This window comes from Otolemur garnettii, unplaced genomic scaffold (genome assembly GCF_000181295.1).
Source record: "Otolemur garnettii isolate 467f Iridium unplaced genomic scaffold, OtoGar3 scaffold00013, whole genome shotgun sequence".
In the NCBI taxonomy this organism is placed as follows: Eukaryota; Metazoa; Chordata; class Mammalia; order Primates; family Galagidae; genus Otolemur; species Otolemur garnettii.
The window spans coordinates 7,573,500-7,592,825 of NW_003852408.1; the positions used below are offsets into that span (position 1 = coordinate 7,573,500).

The window sequence follows — 19,326 nt, forward strand, 5'->3', positions numbered from 1 at the left end:
GCTAGGAATCTTTACACCTAGGTGCATGTAGACACAGCCATAAAGACGCAAATGCATATATTAATTTAGTTCTAAAAACCAATCTTCAGAAGCATTCATGACCCATGACTTCAGCATGGGAGGTTGCTTTTAGGACTAATGTATCCACAGACGTCTTTTTAGATTCATAAGTAGAGAGTGAGCCTGTGAATTCAGGTATTTCATTAAAAGACAAAAATCTTTTTAAACAGTTCGCCATCCTTCACCAATCCCATCCTTTTAATATTTTGGTTTAAATAAATCTTCCTCTCTTTCCTATGATTAATTCTTCTGGTCTTTTTCAAGTGTGAAGTTCCACGGTCACAGCCACATCACTATCTCCCGATCTGCAATGGTTATTGATGACTATCACTGAAACACAGTCCCCGCCCTGGAAAGCCGGAGGTGGCGTGCTAATTGTCTGATAAGACGCCTCCCTCCCCCACACTTGGTCCACTTTTTTCTCTATTTTTCTTCTTCTACCAAAGTGCTCTCTTTGCTTCCACAGAGCTGAATCTATCACTTACCAGCCGTAGCCCTGCATTTGTATTTTGCCAGCAGAGCTGAGAAGGCCGATCTCAGGTGGCAACAAACTAGGACAGCTTCCCTGGTTCATTTGCTTTTTCATCAAGTGTTCAATCTTCCTAAATTCCACTTCAAATGGAATCCCCACCTGAGTTCCTTTTAAACTAAAGATCAGACCCAAGAACATCAAGAACATTCACAGAAATTATATTTGTTTGAACAGCTGTTTGGAGCTGCTCTCTTTGTAGTCAGAATCTTCTTTTATATGCTCTTGGTCAGGGAGCTACTAGTTCAAATTGCTAATATTGAGTTAAGCATAAATGATGCAGTAGGAAGTAGGAGGCATCAATTTTACCATTCCCTGGCCATTTCTAAGTTCTTTCTAGTTTTAGTGCTTTGTGCAGCACAGATATTATATTTGATCTTTCAACCTCTTTTATCTAATCGTTTTGTCTGATTCTTCCATACAGTTTATATTAATTTAAAGAATTGACAGCAGATTTGATCTTCTTACCTTCAAGTTTGGGATGTACTCATCATTATTCTTATTTATATCTCCTTTACAGTGCTAGTGTCCTATTATCAGGCTTCACGTTTATACTTTGAATTATTCATGGAAGATTCATATTGCCTTAATATGGAACTCCATAAGGCTATAGAATAGAGTTGGCATTTATTTGGTATTAGCATTAAATATGTCAAGATGTTTTAAGATTAACAAATCTAATATGTAAACAATTTTAGGTATTAATAGGAGTTACAGTAAAAACAAACTAACCAAAAGAAAACTTGCATATATATTGAATAAAACCTAAGAGAGTTTGGATTATCTATTACAGGAATCCAAGAACTCCTCATGGAATCTGACCCAGGGAGTAAGGGAACAGTCCCACCAGACGGTGCCCAATGACTTTCCATGCTGTAACCTAGGCTAGATGGACAAGGCTGGATTGGAGCCCATTGGACCTCAGGCAGAACACTCTGTCCTGGGGATAGAGGAGGAAAGCAGTGTTGTAAGGAGGTACCATAAGGCAATTTCTCACGTCTTGCTCCACCAACCCCTCCTAAGGCCATAGATGCAGGATTCCTGGTACGTCTGTAAAACTGCTCAGCGTAGTGGAATGTTGGCTTCTCAGTGGAAGAGACATTGTTTGCACTGTCTCACGTATGGCCTCTCTGATTGAGCTGTCCTGTGGGACAGCGGACACCAGGCTGTCTGTGGAAGCAGGAAACTTTCCAAGCGTATTCATGTTCTCATCTCCTTAGCAGTCAAATCTAACAGGCAGAGTAGTGGTAGGAATCCCCTTGTGACTCACCCTGCTACTGTGTACAGGCATTTTACCAGACTGGAAAATTTCGATTTCCTTGAAGTTATGCTATGTTCAGTAAATCAATATTACATAACTGGATTTTACAACAGGTTGCTGACCACTAAAAATTGTCACCATTTGTAGGCACCACGGGATCGGGTCTTCCCTCCTGGCCTTTCCCCACTTAGCGTTTCCTTCCTCAGTGCTGCAATGTAACGTTGTTCTTTGTCTCCAATTTCTTCTTGGCAATATTTTGTGAGGTAATTTTACTTTAATTCATTCTTATTTTATCCCATTGCCAAATTGGGCCGCTGCGATTTTGTTTTAGCCCTGTATTTCTTTAAGCCCCATCTTAAAAGATATTACAGGTCACATAAAGCACATATTGGCCATTCAAATCAGAATTCAGTGAATGAAAATTCCAATCTACCAAGACTCAGTAAATTAAATATACACATTTTAAAATATGTATAGACATATATTAATCTTGTATATAATGTATGTATTGTCAAAAGGCTGTCAAGAGAGAAGTGGTGTCATTTACTGATGACACTCTAAAAACTTTATCATTCTGTAATTCTTTTTTTGCAGTTTTTGGCCAGGGCTGGGCTTGAACCCACCACCTCCAGCATATGAGGCTGGCGCCCCACTCCTTTGAGCCACAGTGCCACCCTCATTCTGTAATTCTTCTGCATAGTGGCTTAAACCTCAAATTAACTATCATAAATATCAGCAAGTAAGAGCCATTTTTGTGTTCAATAGATAAAATTTTTTGTTATTCTTTAAAATATTAACAGACTAAAACATTGATGTACCGCATCTGGTAAAGGTTGTATTTTGGCAAAATTGTACATAGCAAATAAGCCAAAATTTTCTAGTTAGAGCAGTTGAAACATCTTTTGATGTTACAAATAAGCCAAGCAATTCTTTAATGTTTGGCCACAGAAAATGGCAGTGATATACCTCCACGATATCTTTTTTCCAAAGTACATGTTCTGTGGATTATATAAGCACAATTAACATGCAAAACAACAAAACTCATAGGTAGATCAGTAAGAAGATGTATGGGATGATCTTTTTTTATTGCATAGCTTTCATGCTATTAAGGGAGGGAAAGAGAAAAATGACTCCGATTTTCACTATTTCTTTATTCACCTTTATGGGAGGCATTGATCAGTACCATAAACAAGGATATCATCTTTCAACATGCTATCACACACATTAAGAGCAGCACCAAAGCAGACTAAAGACATAGTTGTGTTTCTGAGGTTCCATGCCATTTTACCCCGGTACTCCAGGTTGGTGAACAAAGCGCGGGGAAAGTCATGTTCTCGTTACTTCGGACCAATGATAACTGGGGTGAACTCAGAAATCTACTTCCCTTTCTTTACCATAATAGTCTAGTGGCCCTTCCCTATCAAAACAAAGAACCACATTCCTTAAAAAGTTTTCTCCCAGTAAGTTAATTGAATACACACTATTTTCTTAATTTTGATTCCTACATTGTATCTTATCATGTTACTGCCAATATATATCATGTTCCTGAAATATTTGTGTGTTATACAAATAAAATATTTCAGGAACATGTAGGTCTATGTGCAAATCTTTAGGGGGAGATTTTACCTTTTAGAAGCACTTCAGTCTGTATCACAATCTTATATTGCTACTGGAAGTGTTGGGATCTGGATGGCATGTGTGCTGAGAGAAGCACGCACTGAACTCAGGGTGAGCATGGTCGCTGCGCACATAATTCAACTTGTATTGGTTCTGGCTCTGTTGGTATAGTAAGCCTTAGACCACACATGGTGAGTTTCTATAGGAAGTGTCAGTGCCATGATGAAGAGGGAAAACCAGTCTCTTTGGTAATCAATGGCTTGCTCAGTAGCTCTCTCAGCAGTTGGCTGCAATTTCAGCCTTTTAAAATTATTCCAAGATTATCTGAAAAAATCACATCTTAAGCTGCTGATTGCCATCACACATTAATTCATTCAATGTAGAAATATCCTTTGAGATCATTTGAATCTTTCTATACCTATCATCTTGGCTTGGCATGAGACCTTACAAAGAAATATGTACAACTTTTGGGGGGCTGGCAGATCACAGAAGGCCAAGAATTTTGTCTATGGAAAAGTTTGTTCCTTCTCTTGGGTCTATGGTCAGGGAGGGTCACTTTAGTGTTGTTTAAGACTAAACAAGAATCACATAAAGCTACTTCATAAGTCCAAAGAGAGAGAGTCACAATTGCATTAAATAATTACTACAAAGTTGTACCTCTAAAAATACAGCTCTATGTGTAATATTTCTCTAAGATTCCAAGACAAACTAAATTAGTCAGTTTAGGGATCAACAGAGCTCATTATTTCACAGTATTTTCTTGCTAGTTTAGTTCTATATTTAATGAATATACTGCATTTCTCTCTTTTTGTTATGGAAGCACATATATACCAGTACCATCATTCCTGTCCCCCATCTGCAGATTAATTCTACTCAAACAGGAAGTGTGGGTACATGGAGGAATGATGCTCGCAGCAGCATCAGACTGTCCTTGTTCTTCGTGCCTTCTGGCCACTCCCACAGCCCTGTGTTTGGGGTCAGAAAATGCTGCCAACTCATGCTTTAGAAATGCCAGGAAGTAAAGGAATCTAAATATTGTATGTACCTCAGTGAAACACTGTCTCAAAAAAAAAAGAGAGAAAGAGTTTGAGCTTGCTTTGAGTTATGATGCCTACCCATAGTGACTGAGACTTTGTCTCAAAAAAAATTTTAAAAATAAAAATAATTAGGGTAATTACTAATCTGATAGACTTGTAGCAAGGCTCAAATGAGATAATAAAGTGACAGCATTTACTAAGGTGCTTACAGTATTTAAATTCCTTTACTTCCTGACATTTCTAAAGCACACTTAGAAACATCATTGCTTCTTATCCCATTGTCCCACCAGGCAGGCGAACATCCTTGAGAGACTAGACTAGACAAACTCTGAGGTTATTCTGTTCAGATGAGAAATCATGCGAAGTAGTTTAAATGTGCACAGCTCTTGGATCAGTATCAATCAGATTATCATCACCTGTTCCTGCTCCTCAGGCTCCTGGCCAACACTCCCCTGCCCAGACACCCACATCCCTTGCCATGCATGCCTGTGGTTTTGCTTGCCACATTCTTCCTGAGTGGTGTCTCTTCACCTTAGAAAGTATTTCTAATCTGGTCCCTGATCCACAGTGTGTGGAACGATGTTTCTTTCTTATTAGAATCTCAGTCACTGTCTCCCCTGACTTATTGACATTCACGTCCTGTTTTCCATCCTGCCCTTTGGTTCCTGCTGACTTCCCAGTCTCTGGCTATGTTTCTAAACATTTACTCTGATGTCTGTCAATATTTGTGCCTTTTGGATTCTTGGCTATGTTGAATCGATCATCATCTTTTGACCTATGGTATTTACAGCTCTTTTTTTCACTAGTATTTAGACCTCAGATAACTTGTGACATTCACTGCTTGAGTTCCTGATCGAGTCTGGCCAACTGCCCAGTCCCTGTTCATTCTCTACTCTTCATGTTAGCTTTACCACACTTTCTGATCCTGGCTTCCTGCCTTGTGTCCCCAATCTATAATGTCACATACTCCTTATGTAAACAGTATGCATGCACTTCTTAACATTTTTCACTAATTGAGATACTCTTAATAGAATGTAACATTCTATAAGTAAATAGGTTATTTAAATGTTGTGTTTTTGAGAAAAACAATATGTATTGTAAAAGCTACCGCTACTTTAAAAATTACTGGGGCAGTCCATTATATATCAATGCAATCTCCAGGTTGTAGCATTGCAGAAACTATCTGTGGTAGCAGGTCTTGTCTTAAAGAAAAGTTGAGCAGCTTCTATAGGGATTGTCTTTCAACCCCAAGCCCAGCCCCTGTGTACTAGGCTAATCAGCAGTGTGGCATGCTAGCACCTTTCCCAGAAGGACATTGATTTAAGTCCACTCAAATAAATTAACATTTCATTCTTAACTAACTCACTTGGCAGGAACAATTCATTCACGTGCCAATTTAAAGGGAGACAGGAGGTAGGTCTTGGGCATAAGGGACAATTGGGAGAAACACTTTATATGGTAACAGTCATGAGAGCAAACCACTTAAATTTTAACTTTAAAATCCTTGCAGGAGCCTGATAAAAGACTTGGAAGTCCTATAGATTACAGCAATTTCAAAAGCTGAAAATTTCTAAGAATACACAAAAACTCAGAGAGGGGTGTCAACCCAAGGAAACATGTTGGTTGCTCAGACACATTCTTACAGGCTGGCAGGGCAATCCTTGGTGAATTCCCCATGGTCCAGGGCAAGAATCCACTTCATATTGTCTCTCGCCCATAAACAACCAGATTTTCAGCTGGAAACTTGGGCTGCAAGGGACATGAGTACTGGTTGTATGTTCAAACTCTTCCTTGCCATTATTCTTTACATACTGGGAGCCACAGGGCTCTGTAGCCTGGGGACCTGGTGGGTTTGTATACGAAAAGTAAACTTGTTCCTCGGTGAAGAGCTCAGATTAACCAAATTACCACAGGCTGATGTATAAAGTAAAATAAACACTCTCATGATCACCAGCTAAAAAAACCACACCAAAACCTTTGTAGGTTTATGATGCAAATTACAAGTGCTGAAGGAGACTAATACTCCCATCTTCTGCCTGACTACCACACCCTCTCCAAGTGGTCACTATTTGGGAAGCTAAACAACAATTGGAATTATCTATTAAGTAATTTACAATGAGAAATACAGTTTCCCAGAAACTTGATTGAGGAACAATCCATTTTTTTCCTATCAGCAATTCAATGGAAACTCAAAGTGTCAGTCTGAGAGATTTGGTGATTCCTTCCTGGTGTGGTGGCTTCAGATTTGAATAGTCCGATGATTTATTCTATCTACACAGGAATGGAACTACTACTGGGATAGGAAGTGTACCTTCTTCCTTCCGCAGTACTTAATGGGCCCTACCAGTTTTTTCTTCCATGCCCCTGAGTTTCCTGTTCTTTCATGGCCAGTCAACGACTCCTCCTCACCCCACTCCAATGCTTTGGGAAAAACGTGAGTATCTGAACCAGTTTGAAATCAACATGTGCAGGTGATCTGACTCTTCTTTCTTTCTCATGTTGACTCTTTATGAAGAATTCTTTGTTCTGGACAACTGAATGTTGACATACTAAAATTCTCAGGCAACAACCCCTATTTCCCACAGTTCCATGGACTTGATAATGTCATACTTATTGGCATTAAGAATCGACAGTGATGACTTCTCGGTTACTGGTATTGATAATGCTGCTGGGGGTGATGATATGTAGTAATAGCTGACGTCTATACAGTGATTGCTGTGTGCTGGGCACTGAGCCACTACGGCAAATAGCTATCGATGACATAAGCATTAAGGACATTTCTAATTTATAGATTAGAAATCTGGGCCTTAGAAGAGTAAGGAATTTGTCCAATATTCTTTCCCCAGTCAGTAGCATAGTTTGGCTTCGACTCCAAATTCACATATCCTGACTCCAGAATTCGCATATCATTTTGTTGAGACTGTATTTTATGTCTTATGTGAAATGATCAACCAAGATGCTCACTGAGACTTTCCCTCATTAATTATTAGACTTGGTTTATCATATCAAAGGCAGCTAGTCTGTCATTTTCCTAATTATATGTCTGAGATTATGCAGAAGGCATACAAGTTTTAGAAACTTTAGACGGTTGTCTAGTGCCAGCTCTGCAGAAGGATTCACTCACTTGCAGAACTTTCTGCCTGGGGAGCACGTAAGGACTGGCTCACGGTAGTTCTGACTGCTGCGATCCTTGGGACCCTGAAGGATACTCACTGTCACAGATATGGGCATGGCACATTTGCATCAGGAAAGGCTTGTGGTTAGAAGCTAATGTACATATACCACTCAGCGCACAGATGTAACTCACAGAAAGCAGCAGCAGTGAGCGCAGCACCAGTGAGCACAGCCCATTCACACTATCCCTCAACACCTCAGAGAGTCTCCTTTCCAAATAGGCAGACCTGGATTAACACCTCTGGAGTGAGGGGTCTCCCATCTGTAAGCAGGGCAAATTAGTCTAAACTGAGCAGGTTTTTAGAATTGTGGACAAACTTACCTCCACCTACCAAGAGAACTAAATCTTTTGGCAAACTTGAGGTCAGATAAATTCAGTCCTGTGAATCTCTCAGCTCGGTTATCTTCAGACACTGCCCCAGTTATGACATTGCCTCTCTCCCCACAATAATCTGCTTTGTACTCCCTCTCCATAGCTTGCCTTTCCTCGAGTCAGTACTTTACATCACCCTAGTCCACTATTCCCTTGACATTGTCTTACCTTCCCATCATTGTTTTTGCACTTAAACCATTCCACTTTGCACTGTGTAATCCATGTTTGACTGAATAAAATTCTCTGCACATTCAGAAGTCTTTCCTGAGCATCTATTATTGCTCCTTGACTTGAAAGAACCACAATTATTCTCGAAGAAAGTTGTTTTGTTTTCCTTTCTGCTGAGATTTGAACCCAAACTGTCATATTTCAAATTTCACATGCTTCACCCTTGCTCATCAGCCTGTAATTTCACTGTGGCATTCTCTTATTAACTGTTGGTGTCAACTGGAAGCTCTTCACTTATTGTACCCTCTGGGCTCCATGGTTTGCAGATAGAAGCTTCTCCCTGTCTGCTCAGTTCTGCTTCCAGGCATTCAGCCTGCCAGCTTCCTGTAAAAATAGCTGACGGCTTGATCCTTATGGCATTTTTGTGGCTTTATTTTCTCTTTTCTCCATTAATTGGAGATGGGCACACGGGTCACCGTGGTCCCCCTTCATATATTGCTATCAATTTGAGGGGTTTCAATGTCTAATAGAAACTGACTTACACAATAGTCTCAACTCCCATCTCCATGGTGTCCTTATTTATAATAACATTTACTACTATTTAACTTCAGTGACGCACCTGAAACAGGTAGTAACCTAAAACTCCTTGAAATAATGAATTCAGACACCCTTGTCTATGAACATAACTTTCCAGCCCTTTATTTCTATCTGTGACTCTTTTTTTTTATACGCATGTTCTTCACCTTGTCCTCTCGCCTGAATAAAATTCCAAATTTCAGCCCTTCTACTCAATCTCTAATTAGGAAACCATCACTGACTGAATTCCTTCCTTTCTTTGTCTTACATTCCATAATCCATCTCTTCAACTGTATTCTTTTCTGTATCTTTAGATTCCTCTCCCCAGGTACACCCTTTAAATTCACCTACCAAGAAAACTCAACTTAAATCTTTGATGCAATCAAATAAAAGCATTTGGATATCCACCTTCTCAATAGCCTAACCCAAGATTCTGGGAACTAATAGGAAACCCACCATCAGGGGGGCAATTTGTTGACATTGATACATTCACAGTCACCAACCTGAACATAGTGCTCAGTGATACCTGGGCTCTCTTGGCTTCCTCACTTAGCTCCCTCTCCCACTCTGGACATCAGCAATGCCAAACCTTCTCCAAGGCCCTCAAATCTTCAACTGCCACCACCCAGCCTCCAGTATTTACACCAATTACTGCAGATTTACACATGTGCACACACAATCTGCTCCTGCTTTTGGCACATCTTCCTTCTCCACTACATTTTCCTTCAGTCACAGGGAACTTCTTTGAGTTTCTGAAACATATTACTTTTGGGGACCTCTGAGCATGTTTCTCCCTTTGACTTAAACCACCCTTCTACTCATCATACATGTCTTAATTTACATATTACTCCTCCCAAGGAACCCTAATTTGACACCCTAATTCTGGTTTGGGAATACAACCTATGTGCTTCCAAAGCACCGGCACTCCCTATGGTATTTCCTAGTTAAAAAAGAAAAAGAAAAGAAGAAAGAAAGAAAGAAAAAGAATAAAAAGCCCAGTGTTAACTAGATTTGTGTTAAAAGAATGAGTGGAGGAATGAACAAGTCACTTAGATTGCTTAACCTTGGACTTGTGACAAAATTATTTTAAAGATATCTGATATCTTTCATTCTTAATTATTTCATTTGTAAATAGAAAGATATTATGTCAGTTATGATCCACCAAAAGTTTTTTTCTTGTTATTTAAAATTAGTATGAGGGCACAAATTTTTAGGTTACATAAAGTTCAAGTAGTTGAGCCCTTCACCTAGGGGGTGTGCTGAACAGCCTCACTTTGTGCACATTGGGTGAGATCCCACCAATTGCAAATTTGAAATGCAAATCAAAACCACTCAGATATTACCTAACTCCAGTGAGAATAGCCCACATCACAAAGCCCCAAATCTGCAGATGCTGGTGTGGTTATGGAGAGAAAGGAACACTCTACACTGCTGGTGGGATTGCAAACTAACACCACCAAAATATCTTGATATTTTATCTCTAGAAAGTAAATAAATCCAAAGTCCTATTTAAAAGCAGCAAGTATCTGTCAATTATTTTAAAATACTTACCCAATAGGGTTTTTAATTTCCAGTTCAGAGCTTGGTGGATGAGCCTGCCATGAATGGGAGGATGTATCTATCTGGGATAAACATGAAGACTCTTCTGTCTGAGGCGGTTTGTTTACAACACTGCAATAGCATTGTAAATGTACCCCTGTTTGTCCCTGGGATTAGTTGAGGTGACAATTTTTCAGAAGAAACTCATTTATACCTGGTAAAGTTAAATATTAAGAACCAACCTATAGGAGTTTCAACACATCTACGAGGTACTCAGTACTAGGCCGGGCATAGTAAAGATTCAGGAGACATAAACAAAGATAAGATATGCGACTTTTTAGTAGGGACATAGTAAAGAGCTAAACTTGGAATGTAAAGTAACAAGATAACAACTAAGTTCTAAGCTGCTGCTGTATTTCAACTATATGTATATGCTATGTTAGTTCAGAGAGAAGAGACAGATTAAGGTGGGGGACAAGAAAGAGAGAGAGAGAGATACCATTATTAGCCAGAGTAACTGAATAAGTTTTACCATTATTTAGTCTGTGACTATTTGAATCAATATCCCCATTCATAAATTGCTTATACAAAGAGAAGCAAGATGACATAATGTACGAGAAGCCTGGAATTTGGAGTCAGGGCTATGTTTGATATGTTTCTGAAACTTACTAGCTCTTTGCTGTTGGATACATCATTTAGCCTGAGTCTCAGCTTCCTCATCTTTAACCATGACGATATCTAATGTGTGTAAGAAGCATGTAGCCCAGTGCTGAAGGCAAGTGAAAAATGATGTCACTTGCAAACATGTGGATTTGAATTTATTTAGCATGGTGGAGAAGTGGCCTTTTTTTCCTTTTTCTTTTCCTGCAAAGGAATCTGAAATATGCAGCATGGCTTTTATTCTGTTTAGTGAGGGGAAGAGGAAAAACAGGAATAATGATGATCTGTAACTAGTGTGCTCTGAATGTTGAGAAGGTCACCCAAACATTTCCAGATGTGTAGTCTCAGAACCAGAAGTGATGGTTATTCTTTCTGGAAAGGAGCAGCTGGGTGCCTGGCAGCTCATACTGACCCGAAATCTCCAAGAATACAGTGATATGGGCAGTTCAGACCAGCTCTTCCCTTTAGATAATTAGAACACAGGAGCAGGAAGTTCACGTTACAATCATTATATAAAGTCTGACACTTCAGTTTGTAAACTCATCCCAGAAAAAGTGCTACTGCACACCTCATTGCTGGATATCACTATGGTCACCTTCAAAGTTCTTTCTTTGGGAAGCTATACACCAGCATAAGCACCAGCACCTAGTCCACCCTTCAAAGCAATTTTGCAAGTAGTTTTCTGGAATGGCTATCAGAGTTCTCATTATATTACCTGTCATGTTATAAAAATGTCTTCCTTTCAATTTTTCCTTTATTTTTGGACTAAAGAAATAAGTCATTGGGGGCCAGATAAAGTGAGTAGGAGGGGTGTTCCACTACAATTATTTGTTTACTGGCTAAAAATTCCCTCGTAGATGGTGCCATGTGAGCTGGTGCATTGTTGTGATGTAAGAGCCCTGAGTTGCTGGCCACGATTTTAAGTTAAGGTTTTCCTAACTCTTTATCTATAGATGTTTACTTCATCGGCTATGCTTCACACAGGCAGCCAATCCTAGCCAATGATTATGGTGCAACGTTCCACATATTTTTGCAATGTTTTCATCCATTCTGCTCACTATTGGATGCCCTGACCTCTCTTCATCAGTGACATGTTCCCACCCCTCAGAAAATTGTTTACTCAATTTGTACACTGCCATTTGCTTAATGACATTATCCCCATAAACTTGGACTAACATGCCCCTGATTCCACTTCCCCTTTTGCCAAGTTTAACAGGAAATGTAATGTTTGTTCATTGCTCTAATTCAAGCTGACATTCCTAGGATGGCACACAAAAATACAAAACATCAATGATGAACACCACTCAGCAAGATACCGGTACACCCAAGGTTGAGAAAATGACTGAGTTGTTTATACAGTGCTGCCAATGTAAACACACAGTGCCAAGTCTACAAACTTAATTGTCAGAGCTTATATATCAAGTCCTCCATGAACTTAAGCAGTTTTTATTACTGCCATGAAGCCTTTCCAAGGGCCTCTGGAGAGGACCTGTGGGATCCCTGTGCTCTAGCCCAGCACCACCACCTTTTCAGAACTTAAAGCTCCTTGGTTTTAGAAGCTAGACACAAAATAGCAAGATTATTCTAATTTATATTTCTTGGTGCAATATAGCTTGCTGAATTGTATTTTCCATTTCATAGCTCAGCTCACCTTTTCCTTTGTATAGACCATTCCATTTGACAGTTCATAGGTGGCTATTTGGGCCATGTGTTGCCCTGGTGGGTGTCCAGTCCCTCAGCCTGGCCATTAGATCCAGCTGAGGGAATGAGGTTCTGATGCAGTGGAAGTGCAGAAAAGGACACTCTTTTTAGCAGGGATAGGATAGGGGAAAAGATAGTGGTAGTGGAAAGGGGCCATCAAAAAGACACATAAGACAGAGTTTGACCTGAGAATTAGAAAAATGGAAATAGGGCATGCTGGCATCTTGGATATTTACTAAAGGCAGAGGGAAAGAAAAGTATGATGTGTGTAGAGGCCAGCAGGAATTTTTTGTGTTTGTGGCCATATGAAAGAAAATATTAAGAGTTAGGTTAGAGAGTTGGGCTTAGGACAGGACTGTGGCATGTTTTGTGCTATAAGATAAATCAGGTCCCTCCAAAATTAGTATCTTGAAGTCTTAACTCCCAGAATTTCAGAATGTGACTTTATGGGTAAAGAGATCCTTGCAAATGTAGTTTGGTACAATGAGGCTACAATAAAGTGGGGTGGGCTTCTAATCTAATACAAAGGTGTCTTTACAAAAAGGGAAAAATTGGACAGAGACACACATAGGGAGAAGGTCAGGTAAAGAAAAGCCAGATCAGAGTGATGCTTTTGTAAACCAAATAGTGCCAAAGATTTCCAGCAGACCAGAAGCTAAGGAGAGTTTTTCCCACAGCTCACAGAAGGAACCAACAATGCTAACACCCTGATCTCAGACTTCTAACCTCTGGAAGTGTAAGACAATACATTTTTATTGTTCAAGCCAATTGATTAGTGGTGTTTGTCATGGTAACCTAAGGAAATGAATACATTTTCAATTGGCCTTTATTTTATGGGCAAAGAAAAACACAGAAAAAGTCAGGACAGACATAATCTGACCAGTTTAGTTGCTACATGTTAGATTGACTACATGTGGGGTACAGGGATGAGAGTCTACAGCACAGTTGCAGGTTGCAGCGCCCGGTACCTAGTTGGCAATCATTAGATAAGTCCATATTATGCTTGCTAGGTCATAATATCTGACATGACATGCATCATTTCATTTAATGCTTGCAACTATTCCATGAGGTATTAGTATGTCTCTTTTAAAAATGACCTAACTGATGCTCAGAAAACATAAGAGATAGAGCCTAAAATTCAATCTAGATCTGTCTGTTTCCAGGGACCAAGTTCTTTACTACTACCCTGTCTGGTCTCACAGTAAATATATGTTTGATACCTGAATGAGTGTATGTGTGTGGGTGCTTGGTGGCAAGTACCTGAAGAAAGATGACTGAGAAATAAGGCCAAGAGGGGCAATGGATATGATGTAAATTCAGCCCCTCAGGTTACTGAAGTGAATACTTTACAGGGAAATTAATTAGAAAAACAAATATTGAAGTGTATAAAAATTATAATATTTTACTACTTAGGAATGATATATACAATTTGTTCTGATAAAGCAAAACTAAATTAAGAAGCAGGATGTAGCTATAGGCATAAAGAGATTTGAAGTATGAGAAATGGACCAGTCAAGAAAAATTTAAAAAATTAGCCCATTTACCTTCCACTTTTACTCCTTCTTTTGAAGAGTTTAACTGAGGTATAAAATAGCATTCGACTCTCAGAAGTCTCTACTTCAACACACCTTCATTTGTATTGAAGCACAGTTGAGTTTTGGAAGACTTATTTTTTTATCTCTTTACACGGGTCACTTTTTCTTTCTTACCTGACCCTCTACTGCCATATGTATTGAATAAAATAAAATGATGCCTTCTCTGGGCACAGTGGTTCACGCTGCCAATGCTAGTATTCTGGAAGACTAAAGTGGGTGAATTGCCTGAGCTCAGGAGTTTGAGATCAGACTGAGCAAAAGTGAGACCCCCCATCTCTCCTAAAAATAGAAAAACAATCTGGGCATCGTGGCACATGCTTGTAGTTCCAGCGACTTGGTAGGCGGAGGCAAAAGGATCTCCTGAGCCCAAGAGTTTGAGGTTGCTGTGAGCTATGGCACCGTGGTACTCTACCCAGGACAAGAGAGTGAGACTTTGTTGCATAAAAAATAAAAATCCTTCATTTAGTTATGCCTTTGCTTAATCTACTTATTTATTTATTTGTTTAATTAGTTTATTTCCACTAATAGCAACTTTTTGGGATGTAAATTCAGAGAACAAATAGCACAACAAAAAAAAACATATATATATATATACACACACATATATAGCTATATATATAGCTAATAAAGAAGTCACAAACCATTGCTGAAGATGAAAGAAGAGTAGACTTATGAGCTAAAATGAACATTTTTATAGCCCAGGGACACTTTTCAGGTTTGTCTCTGAGAGCATCTCTGACAGCCACACAAGAACTATAATGTTCTCTTCTATGAAAGATCAGTTCACCACTGAGATCTGACTCAGGTAGACAAATCTCATCCTATGTGAAAATCTCAAGTTGCTTTTTAAATATTACTGCATCAGCTTAGCACACACATACATATATAAAGAGAGACTGTGCTTTAGTTAAAGAAATGTATCAAATTATAATATATGGACTTATATTATCTAGACCAGTGGTTCTCAACCTGTGGGTCGCGACCCCTTTGGGGGTGGAATGACCCTTTCACAGGGGTCGCCTAAATATATCCTGCATATCAGATATTTATAGTACAATTCATAACAGTAGCAAAATTACTGCAACAAAAATAGCAACAAAAATAATTTTATGGTTGGGGTCATCATGACATGAGGAACTGTATTAAAGGGTCACGGCATTAGGAAGGTTGAGAACCACTGATCTAGACTGTAATAATGGCATTGTCCTTGGATTTCTGTATTATGAAATAACACACTGTTTAGTCTTTACAGGAGAAGGTTCAGGAGAAAATGCGCCAGCTGGTGTAATGTAGCATCTCCAAGGTCATGTTCCAATTTCTGTACTCACTAGCAGGTACAGAGTGAGTAGTCAGTCAGCCCTGGCTGATGTATCAACCTTTTCAAAACAAAGGAATTGCTCTCATCATGGAAACTCAAAGCATTATTTTTTCAACTCTATCTTCTAATTGCCCAAATGTCTTCTGAAATCTTGCCCTTGAATACTAAATTTGAGCTGGAATTCTGTGAAATACACAGGTTTACTCTCTCAGCGTCTGTGTGGAAAGGCTGGTACGGCTGTGCCTCCTGGCCTGGGGAATTTCTAAGAGCTGCCCAGGGTGATGCTGCAGCAGAGGGCAGAGTGGCAGCCATCCCCGGGTCACTCAGGCAGCTCCCAACCCACCATCGCAGCACCCCAACTGTGTGGCTGTCTTTATGCTGTATCATTCACACACAGACCTTGCCAAGTCCTTCTTGACTCTTCATAGATTACTTCCCTTCAAAATTCACACAAACTTCCCTTTATCCATGTACAGGAGAGACCCACAGGTAATTGTGATGATGCTGAATCCTTTCATCAGAATATCAGGTGGCCATAACTTTTGTGTAAAGAGTTGCAATTTTTTAAATTGCACATGAACTTCATGGCTACCCCGTATATTGGCCCATGGTTTGATAGTTACAGAAATACATGCGCATCCCGTTCATTCTACTCACAATCAGTTCTATATCCACTGTCTACTGATCTTTACAAAATAGAGCTCAGTGAAACAGCTAACATTTTATCACTTCAACTATAACAATTTTTAAATCATATATTCAGGACCATTTAGAAATATCCAAAGACCATTAAATCACTTAGTTTTAAAACTTTCCTATTCTACTCATACAAACTAAATAAACACATATACAGCATTTTGCTGTAAATGTTTAAAATACTTTAAATTTTCTCTTTGAAAATATTTGGGTGCACACTTCTTGTTTTAATTTCTGGTTGACTGTAATTTTTCAGCAAATGTGCTTATTGTAGGATTTTGGCAAGGGAGGAAATCCAATGTAAATATTGTGCTGATGTAGCTTCTTAAATGAATACAAAATTAAATAATTAATGGAGTTGCTATAATTGCTCATCAAAGATATGAGATATTCATAAAATTAGGTTATACAGGGTTGTTTTAGTAATTTAAAACCAATACTTTTTTACTAATCTTGAATACTATTTTAGGTCTGGAGAAGCCTTTATACCCTAAGCTCTGTGTATGTATTTTCTACCCTTAAAAAAAAAATGGCCATGATGGAGATTTCAAGATGCTCAACCCATATCCGATGGCTTGCCTAGCTAATAGTTACCTTTTCTAACTTACCTTACTACTAGGTATATGCTAGATTATGACTAGGCCAAATCAGACGGTTTGTGAATGAAAAGGAAGTATACAATTTTTGGTTTTGCTTTAAAATAAAGGAAGCTGCGTTCCCTTTCTTCTTCTTGATGGCTAAAAGACAGACACGTCGGGAGAAGACGGAGCAGCCTTCTTAGATCACAAGAGGATCCAGGCATGGAAAAGACAGGTGAGCAACACTGTGAAGGAATCTGGATCTAAAACACAGCCCTGTCACAGAGGGAAGGTGAAGGTGATTTTGCCCTTTGTTATAATAGTTGAACTGGAATCCTAGGTTGTCTGTTTTGCAAGATACAGAGAAGAATTAAACATGGCTCCAACTCCCAATGTGGTTCAGAAGTGGATATATACATATATATACACACACACATGATTCTATACATGAGTTATATGTGATCACATGTATATTATTGTCTATCATCTTAAAATACATATAATTAGCTCAGTGCTGGGAGCTCAAGTTGCTAGGCTGCCAACCATGTACACCAGAGCTGGTGGGTTCAAATCCAGCCTGGACCTGCCAAACAACAATGACAACTATAACCAAAAAATAGCCAGGCATTGTGGTGGGCACCTGTAGTTCCAGCTACTTGGGAGGTTCAGGCAAGAGGATCGCTTAAGGTCAAGAGTTTGAGGTTGCTGTGAACTGTGACACCATGGCACTCTACCCAGGGCAATAGCTTGAGACCATCTTTAAAAAAAAAAAAAAATATATATATATATATTTATGTCACTTTTCTATCAAACAAATCTCAACATTTATGTATAAGACAGTACTAGTGTATATATGAGATAACTGACTATACACTAAGAGCTTTAAAGCCTATGACCATTATAAATTATATGGCCACACAGACTTGAAGTATACATATTAGGAATATTGTTTATTATTGTCTTACATTTAATGTAAGTATGATAAGCTTTCTCACTGATAGAAACTTTTGGCTTCTCCCCTAATCCTTCCTATGTTTGTCTTGTCAACATTCCTGTTTTCGAGGTAGATGCAACATGGACTATCTTATAAGCGGACTTCTTAAGCATAAACGCATTTGCTAATGAGTTCCTGGAACATGCTAATGACATTTTGTTCTGGATCATTTCCAAAATGGTCATGAGCAAACAAGCCCACTTAAGAGGAGATAGAGAAAGACGGAGAGAGAGAGAGTTTAGAGGCAGACATTTATTTAATGGCTGTTAACTAAAAACGTTTGCACATAAATGTGATTACTTGAGAAATAGCAAGAGAGTCTGGTTGACTGACATTGGACATTGAAAATGGACTCCCTTGAAGTTCAAAGCTTCACCACAAATCACAAGAATCATTAATTAATTTACATAGGATTTTGGGAGCTGCCTATTTGTAAAATCTTCTGCCTTTATGTTCTTGAAGCTTACACTAGGGAATCAGGGGCCCAGCAAAGGAACCAAAACACTGAATTTTGTTAATTAAATCAATATGTAAATGGAAAGTCTGCAAGAAGGCCAAGAGCCCACCATTTGTTGATGAGCTATAGCTTCTCTATCACAGCAGCAAAAGGAGACCACATAACTCTAATGTATTTGATCCAAATGGATTAAAATACTAGTCTGGCATTTGAAATAACTTTTAAAAAGCACAGAGCTATTATAGTTTTATCATCATTTTCAAGAGATAGGTTTGATATACATCATAGTTTATTTATTTCATATTGGAATTGTTAGATCATTTTTAATGAGTCTTATGAATCTAAACTGCCTTATAATTTGAAACATACAAGAACAAGCTCTTATATTGTGGTTAAAATCTGTTTTTTTTTTCCTCTCTGAACTTACATTTTCATTCTCCAATTGTCCCACGTTGAATCTTATTTTTGATTTTTAAATTGAAATTTATTTGCTATTGCATGCATTGTGTATACCTCTTTGGTGTATGTATGCATTGTAGACTGATTAAACCTAGCTCAGGAACACATGGATTACCTCATATGGCTCATCGTAGAGTTCAAAATAGGTTTTTGCTTTGTTTTCTTTGTTTTCCTATTTGTACCTCTATTTTTCTCTTTAGTCAAAGTTTTTGCTTTAGTCAAAGAATCAGTACCCTATTTAGAGCTCTAACACTTGAGTTCAAATTTCCTTTATATAAATTTCAAATTATTAAGGGGGATACAAATGTTTTTGCTATGTGGATAGCTAGTCAGGGCTATAAATTCAAATTTCTGATGCATTGATTAAGTGAGATCTCAGCCCTCAGCTGCCTTATCTGTAGAACGGAGATGGTAATAGTAACGAACTCACACTGTGGTGGTGTATGAGTTGACATATGCAATGCACTCTGTTAGACACATTGTCACTGGGCCATAGATGTTAGTGGTATCATCCACCATAACAGAAGCCCCTTG

At 38.7% G+C, this 19,326-nt stretch overlaps 1 protein-coding gene across 1 annotated transcript in view; it reads right to left on the reverse strand.

The window, feature by feature from the left end:
* Positions 1-19,326, reverse strand: part of NYAP2 (neuronal tyrosine-phosphorylated phosphoinositide-3-kinase adaptor 2) — a 251,110-nt gene that overhangs the window by 211,862 nt on the left and 19,922 nt on the right. The window contains 2 exon segments of the mRNA XM_012802112.2: positions 3,933-3,973; positions 13,052-13,087. Of these exon segments, the coding sequence (XP_012657566.2) occupies positions 3,933-3,973; positions 13,052-13,087 (77 nt within the window).